Source organism: Gracilinanus agilis, chromosome 5 (genome assembly GCF_016433145.1).
Source record: "Gracilinanus agilis isolate LMUSP501 chromosome 5, AgileGrace, whole genome shotgun sequence".
NCBI lineage: Eukaryota > Metazoa > Chordata > Mammalia > Didelphimorphia > Didelphidae > Gracilinanus > Gracilinanus agilis.
The window spans coordinates 286,346,772-286,372,385 of record NC_058134.1 but is presented as its reverse complement, the minus strand read 5'-3'; the positions used below and the strand labels follow the sequence as shown (position 1 = coordinate 286,372,385).

General features: G+C 51.4%; 2 protein-coding genes across 3 annotated transcripts in view; both read right to left on the bottom strand.

Moving 5' to 3' along the window:
- ZNF385A (zinc finger protein 385A) overlaps positions 1–6,306 on the bottom strand; it is an 18,090-nt gene extending 11,784 nt beyond the window's left edge. For both annotated transcript variants that reach the window (XM_044678055.1, XM_044678056.1), the window contains exon 1: positions 6,205–6,306. In XM_044678055.1, coding sequence (XP_044533990.1) covers positions 6,205–6,291 — 87 coding nt within the window. In that variant the 5' untranslated portion in view covers positions 6,292–6,306. The remainder of the gene's footprint in view (positions 1–6,204) is intronic.
- Positions 6,307–18,628: 12,322 nt separating this feature from the next.
- The window catches only part of ITGA5 (integrin subunit alpha 5), a 32,532-nt gene continuing 25,546 nt past the window's right edge, over positions 18,629–25,614 (bottom strand). Inside the window, exons 26-30 of the mRNA XM_044677857.1 lie at positions 22,721–22,801; positions 22,438–22,551; positions 21,203–21,304; positions 20,906–21,028; positions 18,629–19,751 (exon numbers count right to left, since the gene is read on the bottom strand). Of these exons, the coding sequence (XP_044533792.1) occupies positions 19,668–19,751; positions 20,906–21,028; positions 21,203–21,304; positions 22,438–22,551; positions 22,721–22,801 (504 nt within the window). The 3' untranslated portion in view covers positions 18,629–19,667. The remainder of the gene's footprint in view (positions 19,752–20,905; positions 21,029–21,202; positions 21,305–22,437; positions 22,552–22,720; positions 22,802–25,614) is intronic.

The following is a 25,614-nucleotide window of genomic DNA, read 5'->3' as shown; positions in this document are numbered from 1 at the left end:
GCCGAGGGGGGCGGAGAGGGGCGGGGGGCCGGGGTCGCTTACCCTGCGGGCCCCCGGGGGCCGCGACTCCATGGCCCGGGGTGGGAGGACCCGGGCGGAGGGGGGCCGGGCCGGGCCGGGCCAGGGACGCGGCGCTCGCTGCCCGTGCGGCTCGGGGCTGTGCGGCCGGGCCGGCCCGGGTGGAGGGAGGCGGGCCCGGCCGGGAACTGGGCCCCGCCTCGGAGGAGGGGCTAAGGGCGGGTCCTGGGCCGGGGGCGGGAACCCGGCCCGCGGCAGCTCTGGGTCAGGGGCTCTCCGCTTCCCTCTAGGCCTGTGGGGATACCCCTACCTCGGATCGCTGGCGCTCTCAATCCCTTACACAGCCTGTCCCACCCCGACTCCCCTCTGGGACCGGGCCGCGGTCCCCACCTCCCATTGAGGGGTCCCTTGGCTCTTCCCGTTAGCCTGGAGGAAACTGAGGCACAAAGAGGAGCGCACCGTCCTACACCAGTAGGTGAGGAAGATGGGAACAGAACCCAGGTATCCTGGTCCCCGGCCCCCACCCCTTCCCGAGCCACCCCCTAGGGGACAGAACTGGGGGAGCAACGCCGCAGAAGCCCTTCCAACACCCCACAGGCCCCAGCCACGCTTCTGCATCTTTGCAGGCGCTGCCCTCTGGTGGCCACGTGTGGCAGGGGAGGGGGGGGGACCCGCAGAGGACCTACGGAGGGTAACCTCAGATCACCTGAGACCTCTTCCCATCCCCCAAAGCATACTACCCGCCCCACTTACCCCCCTTCCCCCATCGGAGAGCCTCTCCAACCTGGGCTTCGGGAGCTCATTTCATCCCGACTCAAGCAGAGGCAGAGGAAAGGCGAGGCTAGCGTTGGGTGGGTGCGGGCACGGAGGCAGGGAAGGGGCTGGCCGCGCGGGGACACAGGAGAGATACGGACAGAGACCTAGCTGGGGAGCAGTGATCCAACTTTGGGGGCTTCAAGTGGCGGAGGCCCCCTTCCTTTTTGGGTGGGGCAGAGACAGAAGGTTAGAGACGTCCCCGGCAGGAAACTCCTTTTACCAGTGCAGGTCAAGCCCTTCTCTGCCTGCAGAGTTTGTAGTCTTAGAGTTGGGTGGAGAACTTAGAGGTTAAGTATTCTTGCCCAAGGTGATCTCCACGACCATAATGAGTGGGAAGAAGGATTTGAACCCAGGTCTTTCTGGTTTCCAAGCCTGTTCTCAATTCACTACACCAAGCTGCCTCCGGCACATAGTAGGTGTTTCATAAATAATAAACTGTGTGACCTCCTTATGTGTCAATGACCTGGCAAGTTACTTCCTCTTTGTAAGTCTGTTTCCAGATCTGTAAAATGATCAGGTGGTCGAAGGTGCCTTCCAGCTCTAACACCATGCTATTCCACTAAGAGCTGACTAGAATCTGAGTGGAGACTGAGGGTAAAGAGTAAGGAGAAGCCCTGTTATTAAAGCCATTGTTCTTCCTTTCACTCTCCATCCTCCCCCACCTCTCTGGGGCATCTGCTTTGGCCCACAATACCCTTCTTCCTGAAACCCTCTTCTCCCTTGTCTTCTTAGACCTTTCTCTCTTCTGGGGTTCATCACCTCCTTTCCATCTTCTCTATTTCCTCTTAGTTGCTCTTTTTCCTGTTTCCATCTCTCTCTCTCTCTCTCTCTCTCTCTCTCTCTCTCTCTCTCTCTCTCAAACCCTTATCTTCCATCTTGGAGTCAACACTGTGTATTGGCTCCAGGGCAGAAGAGTGTCGAGGGTAGGCAATGGGGGTCAAGTGACTTGCCCAGGGTGACACAGCTAGGAAGTGTCTGAGGCCAGATTTGAACCTAGGACCTCCCGATGTTTCCATCTCTTATAAATGGCCTCTTCTGGAAGGCTCAATCTCTATGTGCCAGGCTGTAAATGTTTTTTGTTTTTGTTTTTGTTTTTAAAGGCAATTGGAGTAATATGACTTGCCCAGGGTCACATAGCTAGGAAGCCAGGCATTAACTATTATCTCTATGCAGTTTAAATCTATTAACAATTCATATTTCCATAGGTTTGATACACCAGTGGTGTTCAAATGCATAGAAACAGAAGCCACTGAGCCCATATTGACGTAGTATAAAATATATTATCTATGTTTTGTTGTATATTTATTTTGTTAAATATTTTCCAATTACATTTTAAACTGGTTCAGGCCACTTGGGAGTGTTGTGGCATCTCTGGTTTATATAACACTTTCTTTATAATAGCCTTACAGAGAAGGTAGTAGATATATCCTTATTCCCATTTTACAGTTGCAAAACTGAGACTCAGAGATGGTAACTGACTTGTCCAGTCATAGAACTAGTGAGCTTCAGGGCCTAGATTCAAACTTATGTGTCTCCTGGCTCCAAATCTCTTATTTATTCCTTTTGACTCTTTGTGACTGGACCCAGGATGATGTAGCTAACTCTCCTGATTTACAGTATAGTGGAAAAAGCAGAGGGTCTATGGCCAGAGGCCCTGGATTTAAATCCGGGCTCCTTTCTTTGCACAGGTGGGGACTACAGGTATGGGACACTGCAGATCCTCGAAGCCTTAATGGTGCTGCTCTCCATTCTCTTTTTATTTCATTTTTATTCCTTGTGCTTAGCTCTCTGGGGATGGGATGGGAGAGGGAGGGATGTTTGGGAGTGGAGGGGATTTAAAAACCAAATACACAAATAAGAATTGTGCTTTTTAAAAAAAGAAATCTTGGCTCTGTTTTCATCTTGGACAAACCACTTAGCTTTTTTGGAACCCGTTTCTTAATCTGGAAGATGAAGGGTTTGACCTAAATGATGCTAAAGGTCTCATGATCTTCTGGCTTCTCATTGAAGACATCACACACTGCCTCTGGAGCACTGTCCTCAGTCCTGAACTTCTAACGATCTCTTTATTTCTGTGCCCCTCCCCCATTTAAAAAACCCTTATCTTGTCTTAGAATTAGTGCTGCATATTGGCTCCCAGGCAGAAGAGAGGTTAGGGCTAGGCAATGGGGGTTAAGTGACCTGCCCAGGTCACACAGCTAGAAAGTATCTGAAGTCAGATTTTTCTCATCTCTAAGATTGACACTTAACTGAGTCATCGAGCTGCCTCCTTTTTTTTTTTTTTTTTAATCTTTACCTTCTTTCTTAGAATTAATACCAGTTCTAAGGCAGAAGAGCATTAAGGGCTAGGCAAAGGGTGGTTAAGTGACTTGCCCAGGGTCACACAGCTAGGAAGTGTCTGAGGTTAGATTTGAACCTAGGATCTCCTATCTCCAGGCTTAGTTCTCTAGCCAACTGAGCCACCTAGCTGCCCCTCTATGTCCTTCCAAAGTCCTAAACTCAGTATAGCTGAAACTATGAACATCATTCCCTCTCCCACTCCCCCCAATGAAACCTATTTCCCAGCTCCCCTACTTCTGTTACTGTCACCTCCATTGTTTCAGTCATTCAAGCTGGAGACCAGAATTCATTCCTCTTGGACACCTCCCTCTCCATCGCCTCAACACTAACTCTTTTGACGTCCCAGCTCCGTCTGTGCAGGGCAGTGTGCTAGGGGCTGACGATTCAAAGAGGAAAGAACACATTGCAGCACCCTCGAGGATTCGGTGAGTATTTATTAAGCGCCTAAGCGCTTTACAAATATTATCTCATTTGGTCTTCACAGCAACAACTCTGGGAGGGAGACGCTGTCCTTATCCCCATTTCATAGCTAGGAAAGTGAGGCAGACAGAGATGAAATTACTTGCCTAGGGTCCCACAGCTGGCGAGTTGACTGATTCGGGGCCTGAACCTTGTACAAAGATAAATACGGAAGTAAACTCCTTCACCGACTTAAGTATACAAATGCACGGAGTAGCTTCGCTCATGGAGAGGACTTGAGATATGGGAACTCCTTCCAGAAATTTACAAAATCTCAATAATAAGACCTTGGGAGTTGCTGGAAGTGTATCAAGGTTAAGTGACTTGTCTAGGGTCATACAGTAAGTGTAGGAGGTCTAGGGATTGTTACCTATGTTTTCCTGAAATAAATATGTATTATTTTTGTCTGTCTGTATTTATAGGGAGAGAGTATGTATATATATGTATATATATGTATGTTGTGTGTATATATAAATATATAGATATATAGAGATATATAGTGTCTCAGAGTCCCCTGAGTACTTGCCCCTGGCCACACAGCTAATAATTATTAGTTCTGAACTCTAGCCACATGACCCAAGACTCTGTACAAGTCCTATTTGAACATTTCTACACCCAACTCACATTTCTAACCCTTTAAGGGTTACAAAGTGCTTTCCTCACAACAAGCAGTTCCAACCTCATTTTGTAGATGAGAAAAAGACCTTGGAGAGAGAGGTGAAGAAAGTTCTCCTTGGTCACATAGCTGGTAAATGTTGGGAATTTGAACCCAGGTCTCTGCCCCCCCTTACACAGTAGGACTACCTACCCACTGTGGAACAAAGAGCATATTCTAACAGGAAAGCATTGAGCTTCAAGTGCTACAAGGTACGTTGGGTTAAGTATTACTGGTTTAACACATTGGCCGCTCTGTGGGTGAGAATTTCAGGCCACAGCAGCCATATTGGACCTTACAGCCCTATAAAATCTTGGGGTTTGGAACTGGAAGGGACTTTATGGATCAGCTAGTCCAGCTCTCTTGTTTTACAGAGCAGGAAGTGAAGACCCAGAGAATCACATGAGCCAGGATTGTACGGGGTCTCCCCAAAGTCTTTGTGTGATTTTAAGCTCACCTGATACATTATATAATCAGATCCCCAATGAAAAACTGCAAAACTCAGACCTTGTGGTCTGAGCACCCCTTTAAATAACTGTTCCTATTGGCAAATGCTACAAGTTAGGGGTTGATTTTTTGGTGTGTGTTTTTTTTTTAATTATCCTGACTTAAGAGTGTACTGGAGAAAATGTTAATAAGGAAGATTAAACTTAAAAGTGTACAAAAAACAAATTATTGTTCCTGTGGAACTATTTCCCCCTATAATGTGGTTGGCACCAACATAAGTTTTTAAAGGACTTCAGTGCTGGCGGGGCAGCTAGGTAGTTCAGTGGATAGAGAGACAGGCCTTCAGACTGGAGTCCAAATGTGGCCTCAGACACTTCTTAGTTGTATGACCCTGGGCAAGTCACTTAACTGCAATTACCACTGTTCTGCCTTGGAACTGATACTTAGTATTGATTCCAAGACAGAAGGTGAGGGTTTAAAAAAAAAAAAAAAGAAGAACCTTAGTGTTGAGAGGGTTCTCAGAGGCTATCTAGCCCAGATAGTACCAAATAAGAATGTCATCCAGCTTTTGTTTGAAAGCCTTCCTCCTCTAGGAAGTCTTCTCTGATTGCTCACACCTTTACTGATTTCCCTCTCCTCTGAACTCTTTCAGAACTTGTAGTCTGTATCACAAAATGTGCCACCTAATTATGTACCACAGAGAGGTTCATGTAAACTAACTATATCTCCTTAACTAGATTAGAAATTCCCTCAAATCAAAAGTATCAAATGAGACAATATTGGTTTAAAAAAAAAACACACAACAGAAAAGAAGAAAAGGCACCTAGCACAGAGCCTGCCACAAAGTAAGCTGTGTAAAAGAAATGTCTGTTCCCTACCCTTCTAATTCTTCAGTCCCCTCCCAGTGCCCAGTACTGAGTTGGGGGTATCAGAGAACTGAATTCAAACCCCCAATTCCTCTACCTCTGTGATCATGGGCAAGTTATTTCCCCTTCCTAAGTCTCCCTTTTCCCATCTGTTCAGTGGTGATGTTGAAACCCACCCCTCAGAGTTCTGAGGAAAGCATTCTGTATATCTTTTAGCGCTAGAGAAATGGGAATGACTAGTTTTCTTCATATAAAAGGGCAGTCAGGTGGGATGGAGGGAGTGAATGGGGGTGTCCCAGCTCCTTGCTAGATTGTAATCTCCTCTGGGAGGGATGTAGATACTCTCACTGGTTTTTTTTGTATCCTTCTTGAGTAGGGCTTTCCTCAATGTAGCCCTGAATGGAAATGGGGGGGGGGTGAGTCTGGGGCTAAAAGGAGAGTTTGAATGAGACCTGACGGGGAGAAGCAGAGATTTCACTGGGATGAGAAGGGGTGGGAGGTCAAAAGAGAGGAAGCAGAAAGGTTTGAAGAAAGAGAAAGGGGGGGGCGGGGAGCAGCGGGGAGCGAGGGCAGAGGCTGGGGAGGGTATGGGGCCATCCTTACCGTGCCAAAGTTGCTGAAGAGGCTCAGGGTGGGGGCCGGCTCCATTGGAAAGGGCAAGATCTGCTTGAGGTCGAGGGGGGGCTGCATGATGGGGGGCGGGTGAAGCAGAGGGAGGGGCCCCGCCCGGCTCAGGCTTCCTGTAGCAGGGAGAAGGTAGGTTATAGGGGGAGGGGGAAGGTGAAGCGGTGGCAGTTGAGGACTGTGTCCTCCCCAACTGCAGCCACCTTGTCTATGCTGTTCACCCCCCACCTCCCTACCCCTCTGAATACACTCCATGGGGCTTCAGCTAAAAGGGTGCTATATATGGGACAGAAACAGGGAGGGCACAACTCTTTCTTTCCCCCAGGGCTGGTTTCACTTCTCTCTTCTCCTGGACTCTCCCATCCCCCAAGATCTCTCAACACTTTTCAGACCCAGAAGGAAGCCCTGGACCCAGCCGTCCCTTATCCCTAGCTCTATCGTCCAGGAATCTGGCACGTTTCCCCCTCCCTGAGGATCCCAAAGCCCTTAGAACCCCAAAGGAAGAAAAGTCATGGAAGGAACCTCCAAGGTCATCTAGTTCAACCCCCACTCACATCATGAATCCTAGTTACAACATCCTGACAAGTGGTCATTCCAGCCTCCACTCAAGGACCTCCCATCATGAGAAACTCACTGCATCCCAAGGCAGCCCCTCCCCTCTGCCCCACTTTTCCAGGATCCCGATTGGCTGATTTTCTTGACCAGGCTTGGAGGGGGTGAGATGGGAGGACAAGAGAGGGAGAGTGTCAGGGACAGGACCCAGGAAAAGAAAATTTGTCAGGCTTGGAGCCCTGGGGCAGGGGGGCCCCTGGTATAAGAAAAGAGACAAGAAGCCCAGATGAGGAAGAAAGAGAAGTGAAAAGAAGTCCAGCTCCCAAAAGAGAAGAGGGATGAGATGTACAGGGACAGGAAGTGTGTGTGTGTTGGGGCAAGATGGGGGGATGTTACAACTCACTGGGGATAGATCCAATTCTTAGGGAGCTTCTCCTTCTATGCAGCTCAAGTTGGCTTCCATGACCCTTCTACTCTTCTTCCACATTTGGCTTTCTGGACCTAGGCAGGACTGATCTATTTCCTGTACACTAAAGGCCTTCTTGTGGCCTGACTTTGAGCTCCCTCGTCTCCAACTTAACAATGTAGCTTTTTTTTTTTTTTTTTAAACCCTCACCTTCCATCTTAGAATCAAAACTGTATGTTGGTTCCAAAGCAGAAGAGAGGTAAGGGCTAGGCAATGGAGGTTAAGTGACTTGCCCAGGGTCACACAGCCAGGAAACATACCCTTTCTAAGACCGTCCTGGAATTGAAAGCAACATTTCATGTGTGATGAGAAAGGTCACTGGATTTGGAATCAAAGGACTAGAGTTTGAATTCTTACTTTGATCTCAGGCCATTCATTTCATTTGTGGGAACCCATGTTTCCTCATTCGTAAAATCCAGGGGTTGGACCTTTAAGGGTCAATATTCTATCCAATATCCAGCTCAATATTCTATGATCTTACGGTCCTTCCCACTTAAAAAATAAGATGTGGCCTGACAAGGCAGCTGGCAGAAATGGCTTCCCTCTCTCTCTTTGGTAAGAAAACACATTAGGGAGAAAGTCGGCTCAGAGTTAGACTACTGAACCCAAGGAGAAATGGAGGTTCAAACTGGAAAGGAGGGTTGTTGAATCCCTCAAGTAGCATGGAAGAGCACTTGAGTGATGACTGGGTGGCTCAGTGAATAGATCCCTGGGCCTGGAGTCGTCAGGAAGACCTAAGTTCAAATTCAGTCTTAGACATTTCCTAGCTGTGGGACCCTGGGCAAGTCAGGTAAATTTTATCTACCTCAGTTTCCTCAACTGTAAAGTGAGGATAATAATAGCACCTACCTCCCAGGTTGTTGTGAGGTTCAAACAAGAAAATATTTGTAAAGAAAGCACTTAGCACAGTGTCTAGCACACAGTAGGAACTTAATAAAAGCTTAGCTAAACATTGCCATTGCTCTAAAATTATTTAAAATTGGGAAGCTGGGGTTCAGAGAAAGGCTGCAAACAACACCTGGGGCCTTGGCCCACACGGAAACCTTTCTTCTTTCCTTTCTCCTTCTCCCTCTCCTTTTCCCCTCTCCCCCCCAATCCCATTTGAGTTCTCTCTCACCCAGGCATCTCCTGCTTCTCTTTTGAAGGAGGAAGCATGTCCAGGGCAATCAGAATGGGGAATGCCTAAGTCTGAACCAAAGGAGGAAATGAAAATCCCAGCCCTCCCAGCCCTGGCCCTCCGAGCCACCCCAGCCTATCCAAAGGGCCACCACTCTGGCTGGCAGGCCCCTCAGGGTCTCCATCAGCCATGGTTGAGCTTCATCTCTTTCCCGTTCACTAACCACCTCCACTTGCTTTTTCCCCCAGGAACAAATGTAGAATCAGGAGATTGAAGGCCTGGCTCCTGTCCCTTCTCTTTTTTAAAGGAGGAAAGGGTCGCCTGGGTCCTTTTTAAATTCCTCTTCCAGGCTTCTCCTTTTTCTCATACCTGATAGAGCTCGTGCCCATCGCCCTGGGGCACTGACCACAGCCCCACCAGGGCTCCAAGGCTGACAAATTCCCTTTTCCTGGGTCCTGCCCCTGACACCCTCCCTCTCCTATCCCCCCACCCCCCCAAGCCCGGCCAAGGGAATCAGCCAATCAGGATCCTGGAAAAGTGGGGCAGAGGGGGAGGGCGGGGGAGCAGGGATTAGGGGAAGCAGAGGAGAGAGGAAGGGGGTGGGGGAGGACTCAGGCACAGCTCAGGGTAGGGGGAGTTTGGCCCTCTGGTCCTAGAGCATCTCCTCTATTCGGAACTAGGACCGTGGCCAGGATGTCTGAGTCTTAGTGTTCCATCTGGGAGGCCAAGGGGGCACAGGGGGTTCTTGGGGACCAGGGTCAGGTTTGTGGATGCTTGGAGTATATGAGCTCTAGGTTCTCAGCTGGGGATCCAAATCCTGGGGTTCTATACCCCTGACTGCCTCAGCTCTGAAGAGAGGGGAAGGAAAGAGAAAGAGATGGCAGTGCCTAGGGCCTTCTGGGCCAAGGGAGACAATTTGGAACTCAAAATGTTGTTGGAAAATGTTTACAATAAATCCTTTTCTTAAAAGAACGGGATGGGAATGGATAGAGGGAAAGAGATTGGCAAAGACGGGACAAGTGGCTCCAGAGGAAGACTGAGAGAGAAAATGGCAGAGGTTAAGATAGGACAGGGGGACGTGGGGGCACTGGCCACTTCCTCTCCTTATTTCGTACTCTCCTGCCCTCCCCCTCCCCCTTAGCCCAGAGTGGCAGCAGGGAATGGTGCTAGAAACCTGAGCTCTCCCAGAGCCCCCAGCACCCTCCACCCCCACCCCCTGCCCACCCCAGATGGCTAGGAGCTATCACTTCTCCTCTGCCCTCTCTTAACACACACACACATGGAAACTGGAAGCTGCCCCTTGGCCACCATGCCCATTGCTCTGACTTCCAGGTCTCGAATGCAGATCTTGGAGTTTCTCCTCCTTCCTAGGAGGGGAGAATCAGGACCAGGGAAAGAGCTGCAACTCTTTGCCCACATCCACGCCAGTACCCAGTTCTCCAGCCAGTCTTGGGGAGAAGGGGAAGGACAGGCTTTCCAGCTGGTAGAGTGCCCAGGGCTTTCCCAAGGAGGGGAGCGCCAGAGGTCCCTGTCCAGCATTCCCCTCACTGCCAGCCTGCACCCCGCCTGCCCTGCTGTGTTTTTTGTGTGGGACAGGGGTCCCAGCTGGGGGCCGAATGGAGACAGAGGCTTTGTAGAAGGAGCATTTGGAGCGGAAGTCATGAGATCTGGGCTGCCACAAGCTGTGGGATTATCTAATAATTGTCATTTAACCTCTGCGAGTCCTAGTTTCTCCATAATAATAATAACTGCACTCCCTCTTCACAGGGATGTTGAGGAAAGGGCTTCATCAAGCCAGCCCCAGATATAGAAATGGGAGCTTTCCCATGTAAAGGCAGGCAGGGGAACAGGGGGGCAGGGGGGCAGGGGGGCGGGGAACATATTGGCTTCTATTCTCAAAGATGCTTCCCTTTAGGCTAAGAAAGTTGGAAGTGGCCTTAGAGCTAGTCTAGTCTCACTCTCTCAGTCACAGAAGGAGAAACTAAGTCCCTGAGAGCCAGCTTGGCCAAGGTCATACAGGTCACTAGTGGCAACGCTGGGATTTGGAACCCAAGACTTCTTACTTCAGAAAGAACACCCTTTCTCCCACTCCATGGCTTTCTCTTTGGAGCCTCCTCCAACCAGGGACCCCAGGTTTGGTTTGGGAGTGGGTTGGATAAGAGACTCGTGGAAAGACAGGAGAAAGGAAGGAACAAATCCGGATTGAGTTGGGGAAGGTCTCCCACCTGCTAAGAAGAGTTGAAATCATGTTTGTTGGATTGGATCGGTTTGGATTGGATTAGGTGAATTGGAGTGGGGAGGCAGGAAATGAGATAGGGAATCCCAGTGTCCTGATGGGAAACCATCAAGGGGGTAGAGAGGAAGGTTGGGTCTTTAGTAAGCCAAAGAGCAAGATGAAGTAGAGGTTGTGAAGCTAAAGGGAGGGACTAGATCAAGGCTGGGGCAACTAGCTAGAGACGCTCATTAGAGTAATTGCCTTTGGGCAGAGAGAGCCCTGCCCTTGTCCCTTTGAAGGATCTCCAAGTGCTTTTAGGGGCAGCTAGGTGGGGAGGGTGCTAGGCCTGGAGTTAGAAAAGACTTTGGCCTCAGACTCCCTGAGCAAGTCCCTTAATCCTCTTTGCCTCAGTTTCCTCATCTGTAAAATGAGCTAGAGAAGGAAATGGCGAATCACTCACTTCAGCATCTTTGCCAAGAAAACCCCAAATAGAGTCGTGGAGAGTTGCACACGAGTGAACAAATGCTTTTAAAAACAGAATCTCCAGAGTTTTTAGATGGTGGTCTTCATCCCCACCCTCCCCCACCATTTTAATTTAGCTTCCTCTCCCCCTCTCACTTCAAGACATATTTGTCCCTCCTCATTCCGTCTTCATCTTGAGTCTGATCCTCAGGGACCTGTTTGTTCTTGTTGAATCCCACTCCTAAGCCCTCTCAGCTAGGAGCTCGGGAATTCCCACTCCACTTACCAAAGCCCCATCCTTCCCCCATCCCTGCCTAGCCACATACTCCAGGCCCCGGTCGGGCCTATTTACTCCAGCTGAGGAAAGGGAGGGCTGCTCCAAAATCTCCATGGGGAGGAGTGGGCCAAAGGAAAGGCCGAGTGGCCCCATGGGTACCAAAAGGAGAGTGAGCCTTAGGAGTCAGGGAGAATTGGACGAGAGAGAGAAGCGGGCTAGGGTTCAGCGGAAGGCTCAGGCTCAGGCTCAGGTTAGAGTAGGGTTCAAGAGGAGATGGGGATCAGAGGGAGGAACTGAGGCTTTCATTTGAGGGCTGGGGTGGAGCCCCAAACAAGGAGAAGCAGAGGACTTACTATGGAGAGGCAAAGGACCGAGACAGATTTATACCGAGTTTAGCATATAACATATATGTGTACAGTCACTCTGCCAGGCCCCAGGGATTTACAAAAAAAGATCAGTGCCAAGGTGTTGACACTCAGTGGGGAAAGCCATGAACACAAATAACCAGGAACTAAGGGAAAATGTGACAAATGCAATGTGTTAAAGGGAAGTTTGAGGAGGAAGAAATCGCTTTTGTGGTGGGGGAGGAAGAGTCAGAGAGTCACTTCAAGAACGATTTCATGGAGGAAATACCTGAACTGGGCCTGGAAGGAAGGGACTTTAAAAGGTGAAGGGGGGTGGTTAGATGGGGGTGCCCCCAGGAGCCTGGAGATGTAAGAGGGAAGATCCTGGATCGGGGAGCCATCTTCTAGGAAGCTTGTCGAGAGCTGGGGTGAGTGTGGGGGCCCAGGTCTAGCTTGGACTCCTAGGAGATTTGAACTCATTTTCTACCCCCACTCTTTCCCCCCAAGGTTTCTTATTCCTACCAAAGGTGGGGGAAATGTAGTGGTAAATTCTCCAATCATTGTTTCTTTGTCTAAGTGCCAGTTCTAGTTCTCCTTTTCCTCAGTTTCCCTTTTCCAGGAAGGAGGCAGATTAAGAGCTAGAAAATGCTTTGAAGTCAAAGATGAAAGGGACAGGGGGATGATTATGGGCAACTATTTAAATCATCATCTGTAATAACAGTTTCCCTTCCCCCCTCCCTGCAGTACATCCTGCTGGTAGGGAGATGGGGATGGGGGTGGGGGGGGGAAAACTGTTCTTAGTCGTAGAGTCCTCTGGACCCCTCTGTCAGCTTCTTAGAGCTGAAGATCAAGGAGGGAGGTTAGAATTCAAGATTGTCAAAAGATCTCAATTTGTAGGTTAGAGTTAGACCTAGACCTGGACCCCAGACCCAGACTCCCTAGATGCCTCGGAGGAACATCTAAGGCCCAGAATGGAGAGTTTAGATGATGGAGCCTAAAGCTTAGGCTTGGGGTGTTTCTCCCTCTCTCCCTCTGTCTCTGCCTGTCGTCCTCTCCTTCCTTTTCTTCCTGGCAGGTGTGGCAGCCTTACCCCACCCCTGCCTTTCCCCTCCTCCTTTTTCTTCCCGTTGTTATATTTGGCATGGAGTAAGGGGTATATTATGGTGTTTTCCTGGGAAATATGAGGGAAGGGAGCTCTGAAGAAACCTGGAGCCCAGCTGCTGGCCCAAGTTTTGTGCCATCTTGAGCCCACTTTCCCTGGGCTCTCTTGGGCATCAGGGAAAATAATCACTTCCCAACTTTTCTGAGGCCTGCGTTCTGCTGTCCCTGGGTCGCTGGGCCCCCCAAGGGTGGCCAAGGGTGTGTGGGGTCACACAGGCCTGAGGAATGCTGAGCCTCTGGGCTGAAGGCCTAGGTTTGGGGGAAAGGGTGAGAAATTTGAGGCCTGCTGACTGGCCCAGTCCCTCCTTCCTCTACTAATGGAACCCACAGAGGGGAGGAAAGGAGAGAGAAGGTGAGAACTAGAGAGGGAGCTGGGAGACAGGAAAGGAGAGGTAGACAGTGGATCAGGAGAGAGAAGGTGAGAGAGGGGGGAGCCTAGGCCAAAGAATACGAGGAATGGAGGGAAAGAGAAAAAGCCTGGGTTAGAGGAAGAGACAGGAGGGAAGGGAGAAAGAAGAAAAAAGAGGAGGGAGGGCAAAAGGAAGAAGCCAGCTTGTCCCTAGGCAGGAGGGCAGTGCTTGGGCCGCTTGAGCGGGGAAGGTAGGTGTCGTCGGTGGGAGGGAGGGAGAGTTACAGGTGGCCACCGGGCTGGGCTGGGGGGACTCCTCCCTAGACCGGGGCCAGAAAGCAGCCTGGTCAGGGCGAGATCTGAGGTCAGAGCTGGGCCTGCGAGAACGTAAGGCAACAGAGTGAAACAAAGTCAGAAAGAGAGATAAAGAGAAGGACCAAGACTGAGCCAGGCTCCCACCCCACCCCCATCCCCCTGGGCTCCTCTCGATGTAGGTCACCAGGGATGGGGCTGTCAGAGGCCAGACAGAATCCCCTCCCCCATCCTTCTGCCCACTCCCCCTCCCAGCCAGCTCCCCCGGCCCCGGGCAGCCCGGAGGCGGAGGAAGGGGAGGCCCAGGGGGTGGGGTAGGGTGGGGGCACAGGTTCCCAGCCCGTAGAATTGGGAGTGAGTGGGGCAGGTTCCAGCCTGTAGGACCAGGACGGTTGCAGAGACAGGAGCAGAGACAGGCTCTGAGCCGCCCAGGCCTTTGGGATGGGCAGCTCCCAGCCCTCCTCCTATTCCCTCCAGTCCAAGCCCACAAAACCCCGAAGCCCTGGGGCACTCCTGCCCCTTCCCCCTCCAGTAGCCAGGCCCCAGTTCTAGCCGCCCTATTCCTGCCCCCCCAATCCCTCCGCTTCTTCTCTGCCCAGTGCTTGGTGCTCCCAGACTCGATTTCCCCCTGGATCCCAGGCCTGGTTCTTCGTTTCCCCACTCTGCCCCCTCCCCCCCATCTTCCTTGATTTACCCCTGCTCCCAGTCTTTCCCTTCGCTTTTCTCCACTTTGGCTCAGGCCAGTGTGGATGTGGGTGGGAGAGGTGGTGCTGGTGGCGGGGCAGTGCCACCCCGCCCCCCCAGCGCCTGGGCCCCCAAACATCCCCCCTCCTCATTCCCTTCCAGCCTTCCTAGAATATTCATGAGCCTCATGAATATGCAGCACGCTCATTACGGGAGCCCGGCTCGCCCCTACCCCCATCTCCTCGAGTAGTGAACCATAGGGGAAAAGGGGGCTCTGGAGGGGGGCGGAGGGCACAGATGTGGAGCCAGATGTGGGGGGAGGGGGGCCAGGCTCTGACAGGAGCCCGCTGTCACCGCGAAGCCCAGGATGGGGGGGGATCGGAGAGCCAGAGGGGACCCCAGGGGTCCGGAGACTGGAGCTACGGAGGCCACTCACCGAGGATCATGCTGGGGACCCAGGCGTTCGGGGCTCCGCGCGGCTCCGTCCCGGGGGCCGATCTGGCGGGGTTGGGGGGGGAGAGGAGGAGCCAAGGGAGGAGCTGGTGGCTGGGCCGGGGCGGAGCGGGGGCGGGGCTGGGGCTGAGAGCAGGTGAGGAAGGGAGGGAGGCTCGGGGAGAGGGAGAGGGGGCAGGGCCGTGGGAGGCCGCTGTGTGGGAGGGGGCTCCGGGGCTCTCCCCGCCACTTCTTGCCAGTGGCGCCCTGGCTCCCAGCTCGCTTCTGTTTCTTTCCTGGAGCTCTGGCTCGGGGTGGCAGGATATCTGGAGGGGGAGGCAAAGGTTGGGGCTGGGGGATGCCTGGGGGCCGGGACACCGCGAGCCCAGGATGAGGCCGGCCCCGGGACTCTGCTGGGGTTGGAGATCACCACAGCGGCTTCCTAAAGAGCCATTCGGGAATGAGCAGCAATGGCCCCGAGTCTGGGGGGCTCCGGCGTCTTTGGCGGGGAGCCCTGGGACTAAAGAACGGGGTGTCGGGGCCCTGCCCGAGGGGTGGGGAATAGGGGCTGGGGGAGAGCGGGATCATCGGATCCTGAAGGGGAAGATGGGATAATTGGGTCCTGGAGTAAGGGATGAGCCTGGGAACAGGAAGTGTAGGCTACTTGGGGGGCCGGAGCACCTGAGGCCTGAGGAGAGGGCTAGTCCTGGGCAAAAGAATCCCCAAATCTCAGGACTGGGGGACAGGACACCTGAGTCTTGGGGAGAATGAGAGTCCCATCCCCATTGAAGCCTGGATGAAGGCTTGAACCTGGGGAAGAGCATATTGCCTTAGAAAGGGTGAGGCTGGGTGATGGGACACCTGAGAGCCCTTGGGTCCTCACAGTTCTGGGCCTCTGCAAAATATCTGGATTGTGGGCTTGGGAGGAGGGGCCCAGAGAGGATCTAGAGCTGGGCACAGCCCTGTTGGGTTCTGGAGGGAGGAATGATGCTGAGGAACAAAACCTGGGCCCGAGTGTTGGGCTTGGGAGGGGAGACTGATAGCAGGGTCTGGCAGTGTGAGCTGGAAGGCAGTAGAGAAGATGGGGAAGCTACTACTGTCTGGGACTTGTTAGTACCTGCCCTCAGTAAAGAAAAGGGAGAAAGAGAGACTGGCTAACCCCTCTGAGTCCCAGAAAGCTGAGTCCTTTCTCTGGACAACCTGCATCAGAAAGCCAGAGGGAGAAGGTTCCACTGGGTTCTGGGGAAGTTGGGAAGGGCAAAATGAGTCCTGGGGGAGGGGGACAGATTAGGAAGAGGGGGAAGGGCTGGAGGCCAAAGCTCCTGGGTTCTTAAGGGGGAAAAGGCCTGGGATCTCAAGACCATAGTAACCTTAGAGTTGGAGCTGGAAAGAGCCCAGAGTGGTGATCGATGGGAGGTCAGATGCTCATATTCCCATCTTTGGGACATTTTGGTCTCCTCCACTATGTCCCCTCTCATCGATCTAAAGTGGGAGGGAAAAGATCTATTTCCCTTCCCTAACAAGCAGGTTCCATTTCAAGGACATGGAGATGGGATGGGAGACTAGAATCCGGGACACCTGGGGTCTAAAAGCTGGCAGGCCAGTGGCTTGGAATCCAGGCTCCCAAGTGTTGGAGGGCAGGGGCCAGAGGGACCTCGGAGAATCTGGATACCCAGTTCTTTTCTGGGAAACTGAGTCTCTGTTCTCTGGCCTCAGTCCTCACCTAGCCCCAACTGCTCCTATTCTGGCTGGCTTCCAGGAGGAAATACATTTTGGTTCTTTATCTTTCAGAGATTGAAGAAAAAGGAAGTGTTAACCCAGACCTGCCCTTCCTTCCTCCTTTCATCTCACCCCTATCAGAATAGCCTTCCAAAGGCTGGGTGATATAGTGGAAAGAGGACTAGCCTCTGAGGAAGACCTAGGGTTTGAATCTTGTTTGTGTTAGAACCCTTGAGTCTCAATTTCTTAATCTGCCAAATGGGGACAATAATACGTACACTAGTCAGCACTACAAGGTGCTGAGAACATGAAAAAAAGCCCCCACAAAGTACTCTATTAGAAACATGAACAATTATCCTTCTAGAAGGGATATTTGGGAAGATTCCTCAGGTAAAGAGAGATAGATGCAGAGGGAGAGAATCTTTGACCCTCATAATCCCCGCTCACCTCATGACTCTTATTAGAGACCCTACGATGGGGAGACAGTGGAGAAGGCTCTTGTTGGAGTGGAAGGGATCTGACTCCAGGGAGAAAGGCTGGGTAGGGTGGAAATGGGAGGGGGTGACCTTGGTGAGTGGCTGGGGTTGGGGGGGGCAGTATGTGAGTGGATCTATTATTGATGAGTTCTGCGCCCCAGGCTGCTAATGAGCCTGGCTGGCTGCTCTAATTGATGTTGGGAAACCCGAGACCCCCAGATCAGCTTCCTGCTGGCCAGCTGGCGCTCCCTCTGCAGTCCCCCTGTAACATTCAACTACTCAGCTTTCTGGGCTCTGGTAGGGGCATGGGCATCCCAAATGCTCATCACCTCTCTTAGGCCTCTGGCTGGGATGCCCCACACATTCTCTAAGTCCTTAGAGATCTTGGGAGGGACGTCCTAAACCTAAGGTAGAGACCCTCAGCTTAGGGGTGGAGAAATTTGTGCCTTGAACTGGATTAAACTTTGGGCTGACTCTGTTTCTGATTACTGATGTAGAGGACAGAGCATGGATTTTTAGACTCAGAGGACCTGGGTTCAAATCTTGGGGCTCTGCTATTTACCACTTATGTGACCTTGAGCAAATCACAACACATCAGTTTCCTTATCTGTAAAATGAGGAAACTGGACTGGGTGATCTCTAAGATCTCTTCTGGATCTGAATTCAAAGACATTTGTGATGTGCTGGGTGTCTGGGAGAGAGCCTGATCTTCTGGGGGCTTTGTGGTACCCATCATGTCCTGTCAGTTGACATGGATGAACCGAAAGGGCTTTTTTTCTAGCTCCCTTCTGTCTGCCTAGCTCCACTCACTCACCTTCACACACAGGAGAGCTTGGATCCGCATTTAGGAGAGACTCTGCAGCTACTGGACCCACACCCAGAGGATCTGGGAGGGAGGGCTTGGATTACTGAAGAGCCCACATTTTGGGCTGAGCCCTCCCACCCTCTTTCCTTCTTCCCCTCCCCACACATGCTTTTGGTGCTTCCTCAAGAGAACAGAGACTGGACGGACCAGTGGAAGAAGCCTGACTTGTCTGGTTCCCACCTAGATTCCCCAAGGGCCAGTTCTTCATCCCAGAACCCCTAAGAGGGAACTGGAGTCTGGGAGTATTGGAAGGCATGGAAGAGGTGAGGGAAAAAAGAATTGCTTCCCCAAAAGGGGTATTTGGGGACATACAGCTACTGCTGGGCAGGAATAGGAAGGAATTGAGTTACAGACCACTGAACAACTAGCCTCGTTTGGCCCATGGTCCCATGGGATGCTGTGACCAAGCTGCCTCCTAGTGGCTAGATCCTGCCACCGCAACCTCAGGATGAAGGACCTCTTGTCTCCTAGAGCCCAGGATCTCCCAGGCATCACAGCGAATCCTTCCTCCAGTCTAATCTCAACTTCCCCTTCAGGTCATTTTCTCTTGCTGCTACAGGCCAAAGGAGAGACAGAGAAAAGAGAAGTATCCCCCCCCCCCCTTCAACAACCCCCTCAGCCTTCTCTTCCTTGGCTCCACTTCTCCCAGGCTTCCCCCTGGACTTGTAGATGCTATTACCCCCAAATGACATCCTCCTGACCTTTGGGAAATGATAGCAGCTTCTCTTTATCAATGTCAAAACTGGTCCCCTTTCCCCCTCCCCAGGCCCTTCTAGAACTCGCTCCCAGTCCCTAAGAAGGTTTTCTCCCATGCCAGTTTCTCTGCCTCCAGGCACACGGGCCCATCAGCTCTTGGGGACTAAGCCCCATTCTCAGGGAGAAGTCAAGACTAGCTAGTGAGACCAAGGTCCCTGATAAGACATGGATGATATGTGTGTGTGTATGGGGAGGGCAACAGAATTGGGCCTGTGGTCAGTGGTGGCCCCTAGCCAAGTTTATTGCACTTGCAACAGAGTTTAAATAAGTCCCAGGATGTCCCCAGGGCCAGGAAGAGGGGCAGGGAAGGGGAGGCGGCAGCATCAATACAGTTGTAAGAACACACTCGAGTGGAGAACTCTACTGCCTGGCCCAGGGCAGGCAGGCTGGCCCCCTTGCTCCGAGGACCTGGGAGCGAGGCCAAATTGAAGTTCTGGAGTGGCAGCCTGCCGGCCTCTATGGTATTTCCCATCGGGGCCCTGGACTTCCTGGCATTCCAACTTCCCCTGAGTCAGGTCCTGGACTTGCCTCCAGGTGAGGTGCTGCATCCGAGTAACCTGGAGTCCTGGGTTAGCCCTAGCATGGCTGGACCCCTCAGATAAGTTCTCTCAAGCCTGGGGTTCCAAGTCATTGCCAGACCATTTCGGAGCTCTGTCTTCATCCGGATTCTGGCTCCATTTTGAGCTGGGCGCTGAGTCCAAGAACAGTGGGCCATCCCGTTTTGAAATCAGTCTTGAGCCAGACCCTGGGTCACCCTCCTGGGTCTGGGTCCCTTCTTTGCCCTGGGCTGGGGCCCGCTACAGAGGGCCCATAGTCCTGCTCCGAAGAGTTCTAGATTTCCAGAAATGTTCTCTGGCCGTTAGGTTTCTCACAAGGCAACGCCAGAACTCCCCTCCCTGTTAGGAGACTTGAAGCTGACATCCCAGGGTGTCCCCAGGGAATCTGACACTCCCAGCTCAAGTTCCGAAGCCATTTCCAAAGAACTTTCTGTGCCAAGTCTCCAAGGGTCTGGGGCGGCAGGGTCCTACATCCCCATAATCTGGGTCCTTCACAGTGCATTGAGGAGAGGGTCCCTTGCTCTCCCACCCCCAGCTCTGACTCTTCAAGTATGTCTCTGAGCCGGGGCGGGGGGAAAGACCCATTTCCCCCCTCCCTGACCCTAAAGCACCTTTAGGGAGCACCCGCTTCCTCCCCTGCCCCAGTCAGCTGAGGAGGGGCAGGGCCTTTGGGAAAAGGAGTCCAGGGCAGGGAGGTCTTAGGCATCCGAGGTGGCTGGGGGCTTGAGCTGAGCCTTCTCCATGGCGGTGCCATATGGGAGGGAACGTTTGAAGAATCCAAGCTGGGGATGGGGAAGGAGAAAGAGGTGAGGATGCAAGCATCTGGCTCCTGGCCCCCTTTGCAATGCATCTCCCTGTTGCTCCCCCAACTGAACCCAGAATGCTGCTTGGACTGTTAGGAAGGGCCCCAGGAGTCTGCATGGCATGGAGAATATGGGGTGAGGAGAGTGGGGAGCCTCTAATTAAGGGCCTGAAGATGAGATGGCCGTGGCCATGTACGGGGTCCCAGGAAACACATTTGATAGGCTATTTGGGGAGAGATCTCAGCAATGAATTAAATCTCACTGGGATCTTTAAGCACCAAGACCCTTTCGGAATGACTCCCCCTCCTCTGGACTGGACTGTCAATGTTATCTAGCAGGGGAAGTCCTTGCTGGCTTCTTGAAAGTTAGAAATGAGGGCTTCTGTGGCTCAACGGATTGAGAGCCAAGCTCAGAGATGGGAAGCCCTAGGTTCAAATCTAGCCACAAACATTTCTTAGCTATGTGACCCTGGGCAAGTCACTTAACCCCCTCTGCCTTGGAACCAAAACACAGTCTTGGTTCTAAGATGGAAGATAAAAGCTTTAAAAAAAAAAGGGCAGAAATAGTTCATGGCCAGAGGGAGTGGGGGAGACAGCCCCAGTGAAGGTGGTGAGGGGATTCTGGACTACGGTTCTTGTCTTGATCCTCACTTTGTGAATGGGCTACAAAGTCCCTCTCCCTGAAAGTTGCCACCATGGGGCCTTCCCTGGTCAGTCATGGTGTAAATAGCATAGTGTTCCATGATAAGACTGAGTACCGGGGCCAACCATGTGCCTGGTGAGGCCACTGGATAATCTCATTCTGGAGACTGTAATCCTGGGATCATGGATTTAAAGTCAGAAGGGACCCCAGCAGCCACCTTATCTAGTCCAAACCCCTCATTTTACAGATGAGAAGCTAAGGCCAAGTGGCTTATTCAAGTCACAAAGGGAGCAAGTAGCTGAGCTAGGATTTGAATCCAAGATCCTACGCCCAAGCTAATGGCCTCATTTCTGGCTTTCTGGTTTCTTCTAGACACTATGACTGAAGGGGTGGCCCATGGACCAATCAAGGATGCAAGTGGAGTTAAGGGGGAGCAATCAGGGTTAGGGGTTCGGCCTGGGGGATGAAGGGAGTTTAGACTTGCCACTGACCTTGTAGAGGACATAGATCAGGAGGCCGAGGAGCAGGAGGCCAAGAAGTATGGCAAGGATGATGATCCAGAGAGGAACCCCCTGGTTGCCTTCTGCCTTGGTCCACTGTACTGCAGTTGCCACCTGGAGAAGAGGGGGGAAAGGGTCTTAGGGGGCTCCAGGCTTCTTCTCAACCCATATCTGGATCCCAAAACCCAGGATGAGAGCCCACCCAAGTCCTAGGCACCAAGACTTGAACCCTCCTTCTTTGCTTGCCTCCCTGTACCTCCCTGCTTGATGCCCAGATCCCTGACTTACCTGAAGCTCCTTCCGGGGCAGCTGCTGAGGAGGGATCCGATATGGCATCTTCAGTGTCTCATATACCGCCTTGCATTGCAGGCTGGCTGGCTGATGCTCCCACTGCAGGAGAGAAAGAGAAGGTCAGGGCCATCCCCATTCTCCTACCCCATAAGCTCAGGATCTGCCAGGGGGCTTCGAGAGAGAACTGCTTCTCCCTTTTTTCTGTAGCTCCATGAATCTCTTCACGCCATCATATCATAGGGCTAACCTGTTTAGAAGTCATCTAAGCAAACCTTATTTTACAAATGAGGAAACTGAGACACCGTTTCTGTCTTTCCAGCCTCCTGCCTCTCCCTCACCGCATCCTGCCAACCCATGCTCCAAAGCCAGGCTGTCCGTACTGCCTTTTCTGATACCCTCCGTCCTTTCCAGAACTTTGCCTGTCCCTCTCCTATGCATTTTATGCCGTATCTTGTACCACGATTGTCAGCATCTGGGTCAGATCTCCAGGAGGTTTTCCCTTTCGTGGGGGTTGGAGGATCCTGTCTTATTGTCTTCGGTGACCCCCTCCAGGATCACCTTGCCTTCCCCCGACACCCTGAAGTGACCAAGGGGGACCCCGGCGAGCTCTGACACCTGCTGCCTGGACAGGTCCTGACCGAGGGATGCCCTGTGGTCCAAGGATGAGCTTGGCCGCAGGGGGATGAAATTTGGGGCTCCAAAGAAGTCATTTGCCAGGACCCAGGAGTCCTGCTGCTAGAACTCGCACCAACAGAATCTCGGCTCTCCAGAGCCTAGCAAAGGGTTCTGGGTACACAGTAGGGATCCCATAGATGTCGACTCTCTCCATCTCCCTCGTGCCTGTGTCTTTCTGTCCTGGGGGGAATCGATCTCCTCCTTCTCTCTCCTCAGGCTCCATGTCTGTTCTCTGTCTCCCCCTGGTGAGTTTCTCTCCTGGTCTTTTGTCATTGAAGAGGTCAGCAGGGAGAGGCTGTCCTACACACCATGGCCACCAGGTGGCAGCACAGGCCCACAGCTCGGACAATAACATTGGGGCTGGGAAGAGGAAGAGGGCGAGTCTCGGACCTGCCTGGCTCCCAGCAGAGAAGGTGCCGGTCAGATATTGGTAGAGTCGTCCCGACTGGGAGCCTGAGCACAGGGAGGGGGAAGGAGATGAAGAAGCAGAGGGAGGGACAGACAGACAGACAGGGACAGAGAGGGAGGGAGAAGAGAGTTGGGGGACAGGCTCTCACCTGCAGGAAGGTCTTGGCCCATACTCGGAAGTGCAGCTGTAGACTTTGGCTTTCCTGCCGGTGTAACTGTCCCAGCTCACAGCGCAACTGGAAACACTCGGCTTCAGGACATTTCTGAGGAAGGTTTAGAAGAGGAAGGTGTCCGGGAACCAGGAGTCTTGATGTTTAGCTTCAACTCTAATCCTTGGCCCCATACCCTTTAGTAGCTCTTGGGTCCTGAGTCTATTCCCCCAGGCACCTCCAGAACCCCCAAATCCCAGGGTTCCCAGAAGCCCAAACTTACCAGGACTCGAGGGCCAGGAGCTGGTCCTCGGCCTAAGGCCTCTCGCCTCTGCAGCCGGTGTTGGGGCTCCTCAGGATCCAGCTGGAGAGAGAACCCCAAGTTAGATTCCATCTCCCTTCCACCGTAATGGCGGATCCAGTCTCCAGGTCTGGTTTACCTTGGATCTCTCTTTAGACAGGTCTTGTTCTGGTAACTTGCTGAGCATAGGAACTTCCTCTTTTGGGGACGTTTCATTGCTGACTACTTTCACTGCCCCTTTCCAGGGTCCTCAACAAATATCTACCTTCCTTCCTCTTTCCTATCAGTCTACTTGCCTCTTCTCCCTTCCTAGTCTCACCTTCTGAATTCACCTTTAAAGTCAATCAGCACTTCCTCTAGGAAGCCTTCCTTGATTCCTCTCTGCCAGGACTAAGCACTGTGCTTGCACGTCCCATTGTGGACTCAATTATAGTACATGATAAAACATGGAATCCACGTAAATGGCTAATAACTTCTTGACTTGTCTTAGTGACAATTTCAGCCTTCAAAAGGTGGAGGACTCATCAAGGGAGAATTCTGTTCGGGATCTGATTCTCCCAAAGGAGAGGAAGGCAATAGTTGTTTGAGTGGAAAGGATGGGACACTTGGGGACAAGTGGTCATTCAATCCCAGAGTTCATGATGGATGAGAGGAAAATGGCATAATGTGGCTCATCCCCTAGATTTGGGGAAAGGGGCTTCATTAGGTTCAGAGGAAAGACAAGTATGATCTCATAGACCAAAATACTTCAAAAGGCCCGAGAGATGCTCAGGAAGGAAACCCTGAAGACACAAGTAGAAATAATTCCAACGGGGAACAAAAACAAGAGTTCTCTGGAGAGCAATGTGGATGCACAGGAAACTCATCAGCTGACTTTGACTTTTAAAAGAAATGGACAGAAAATGGAAGCAAAGCCCAGCAAGAGAAGATGCATATGGGAGGATAAATGTAAAATGTACATGTAAATGTAAGACCTGTAAAAAGTCTCAGGAATGCTGAAGCTCAGTGAGCCAAGGCTGCTGAGGGAAGCTATGGAGGATAAACAATCCCCAGTAGAGTTATCTGGGGAGAAACAGGAGGATCAAAGGAGGGTCGGGAGATGGAATGACAACTAATAGTGGAAGGAAAGCAAAATTGCTTAATTCTGTTTTGTCTTTGCTGGGATGCCCATAACTGACAACAGGAAGAAGGCAGAGTAGCTTAAATTTAACTTTGTTTCTGTTTTCTCTACAAAGGAGAATGACCTAATTTCCATGGGAAATGACAGAATAAAAATGGTAGACATTTGAGATCTGAGAGAAATAAGGAGATGGCAAGAGAACACTTAGTTGTTTCTGATGAATCAAGTCAACTGACATAGATGAACTACATCCTCGGGTCCGAAACAACAGGGAGGTGGGACAGGGAGCCACTGTCAGCAATACACGGAAGGGGGCAGTTAGGTGGCTCAGTGGTTTGAGAGCCAGGCCTAGAGATGGGAGGTCCTAGGTTCAAATCTGGCTTTAGTTACTTCCTAGCTGTGTGACTGCGGGCAAGTCCTTTAACTTCTGATTGCCTAGCCCTTGCAGAATTGATACCAAGACAGAAAGTAAAGGTTTTATAAGAAACGAAACCAAAACAGCAGCAACCAAAATTACATGGAAGACCATGGCCGACAAGAGAGAAGCCACAACTTTGCAGAAGGGCAGACACTGTCCTAATTTTTCATAAAGGGAAGTGAAGAGGCCAGTGAGTTTGATTTGATTCTCAGGGACATGCTAGAAAGGATAGTAAAGAGATGATTGTCTAATATTGAGAAAAGGACGTGACAAAGGCAAAGAGTCAACATGACTTCATTAAGAACAAGGCCCAATGGGTGTGGTAGCCCAAGCTCAAAATCTTGGATTCTGGGGGAGGCTGAGGCTGGTGGAGCTCTCAGGTTCTGGGGGCTGAGCTGCAGGAGGGCTGAGAAATGGAGTCACCTAAAGTTTCTCCACTGATCAGCAGTGGGCCCGGACCCAGGAATAAAAGCTGAACTTGCAGTAGAGGTGGTTGACCAGGAGACTCAGGCGCCAAAAAAAAAGAAGTCATGGCAGATGAATTTCATTTATATTTTTGATGAGATTACTGAAGTAATAAATTAAGGAAATGCTATGGATCTAGTTTACGTCTACTTTAGCAAATCATCTGATAAAGTATCTCATACTTTTCTTTTGGAAAAAAAAAACCCAACCAACCATAGATTAGATGATAATATAATTGGATGGATTCAGGGGCAGCAAGGTAGTGAAGTGGATAGAGAGCCAAGTCTGGAGTCTGGAGGAGTTGGATTCAAATGTGACCTCAGGCACTTCCTAGCTGTGTGACCCTGGGCAAGTCGCTGAACCTCAACTGCCTAGATCTTTCTGATCTTGGAATCAATACTTAGCATTGATTCTAAGATGGAAGAGTTTAAAAAAACAAAAACACTGGATGGACTCAGAGTTGGTTAGATGGCCAGACTCAAAGAGTAGCTGTTGATGGTTGGGCATTACCATGGCAGAAGAGCCCCAGGAATCTATGCTTTGCCCTGAGTGGTTTCTCATTTTGTTCTGTGGCTTGGATAACAGCATGGACGGACAAAGCTGGAGAGGACTGCACCCCCAACAGATCCAGAGTTAGAATCCAAAAAGATCTTGACAGACTAAATCTAATAAGATGAACTTCTCTAGAGAGAAATATAAAGTTTGGCATTTGGGCACAAAACTCTGCAAGTAGAAGATAAGGAAGGCACTGATGGACAGAGGCTGTTCTGAAAAGGATCTTGGGGTCTGGCAGCCAGAAAAGCCCATGGCATCTTGGGCTCCATTAGGGAGGGAGTCGCTTCCAGGAACAGGGAGGTGATAATCTCATGTACT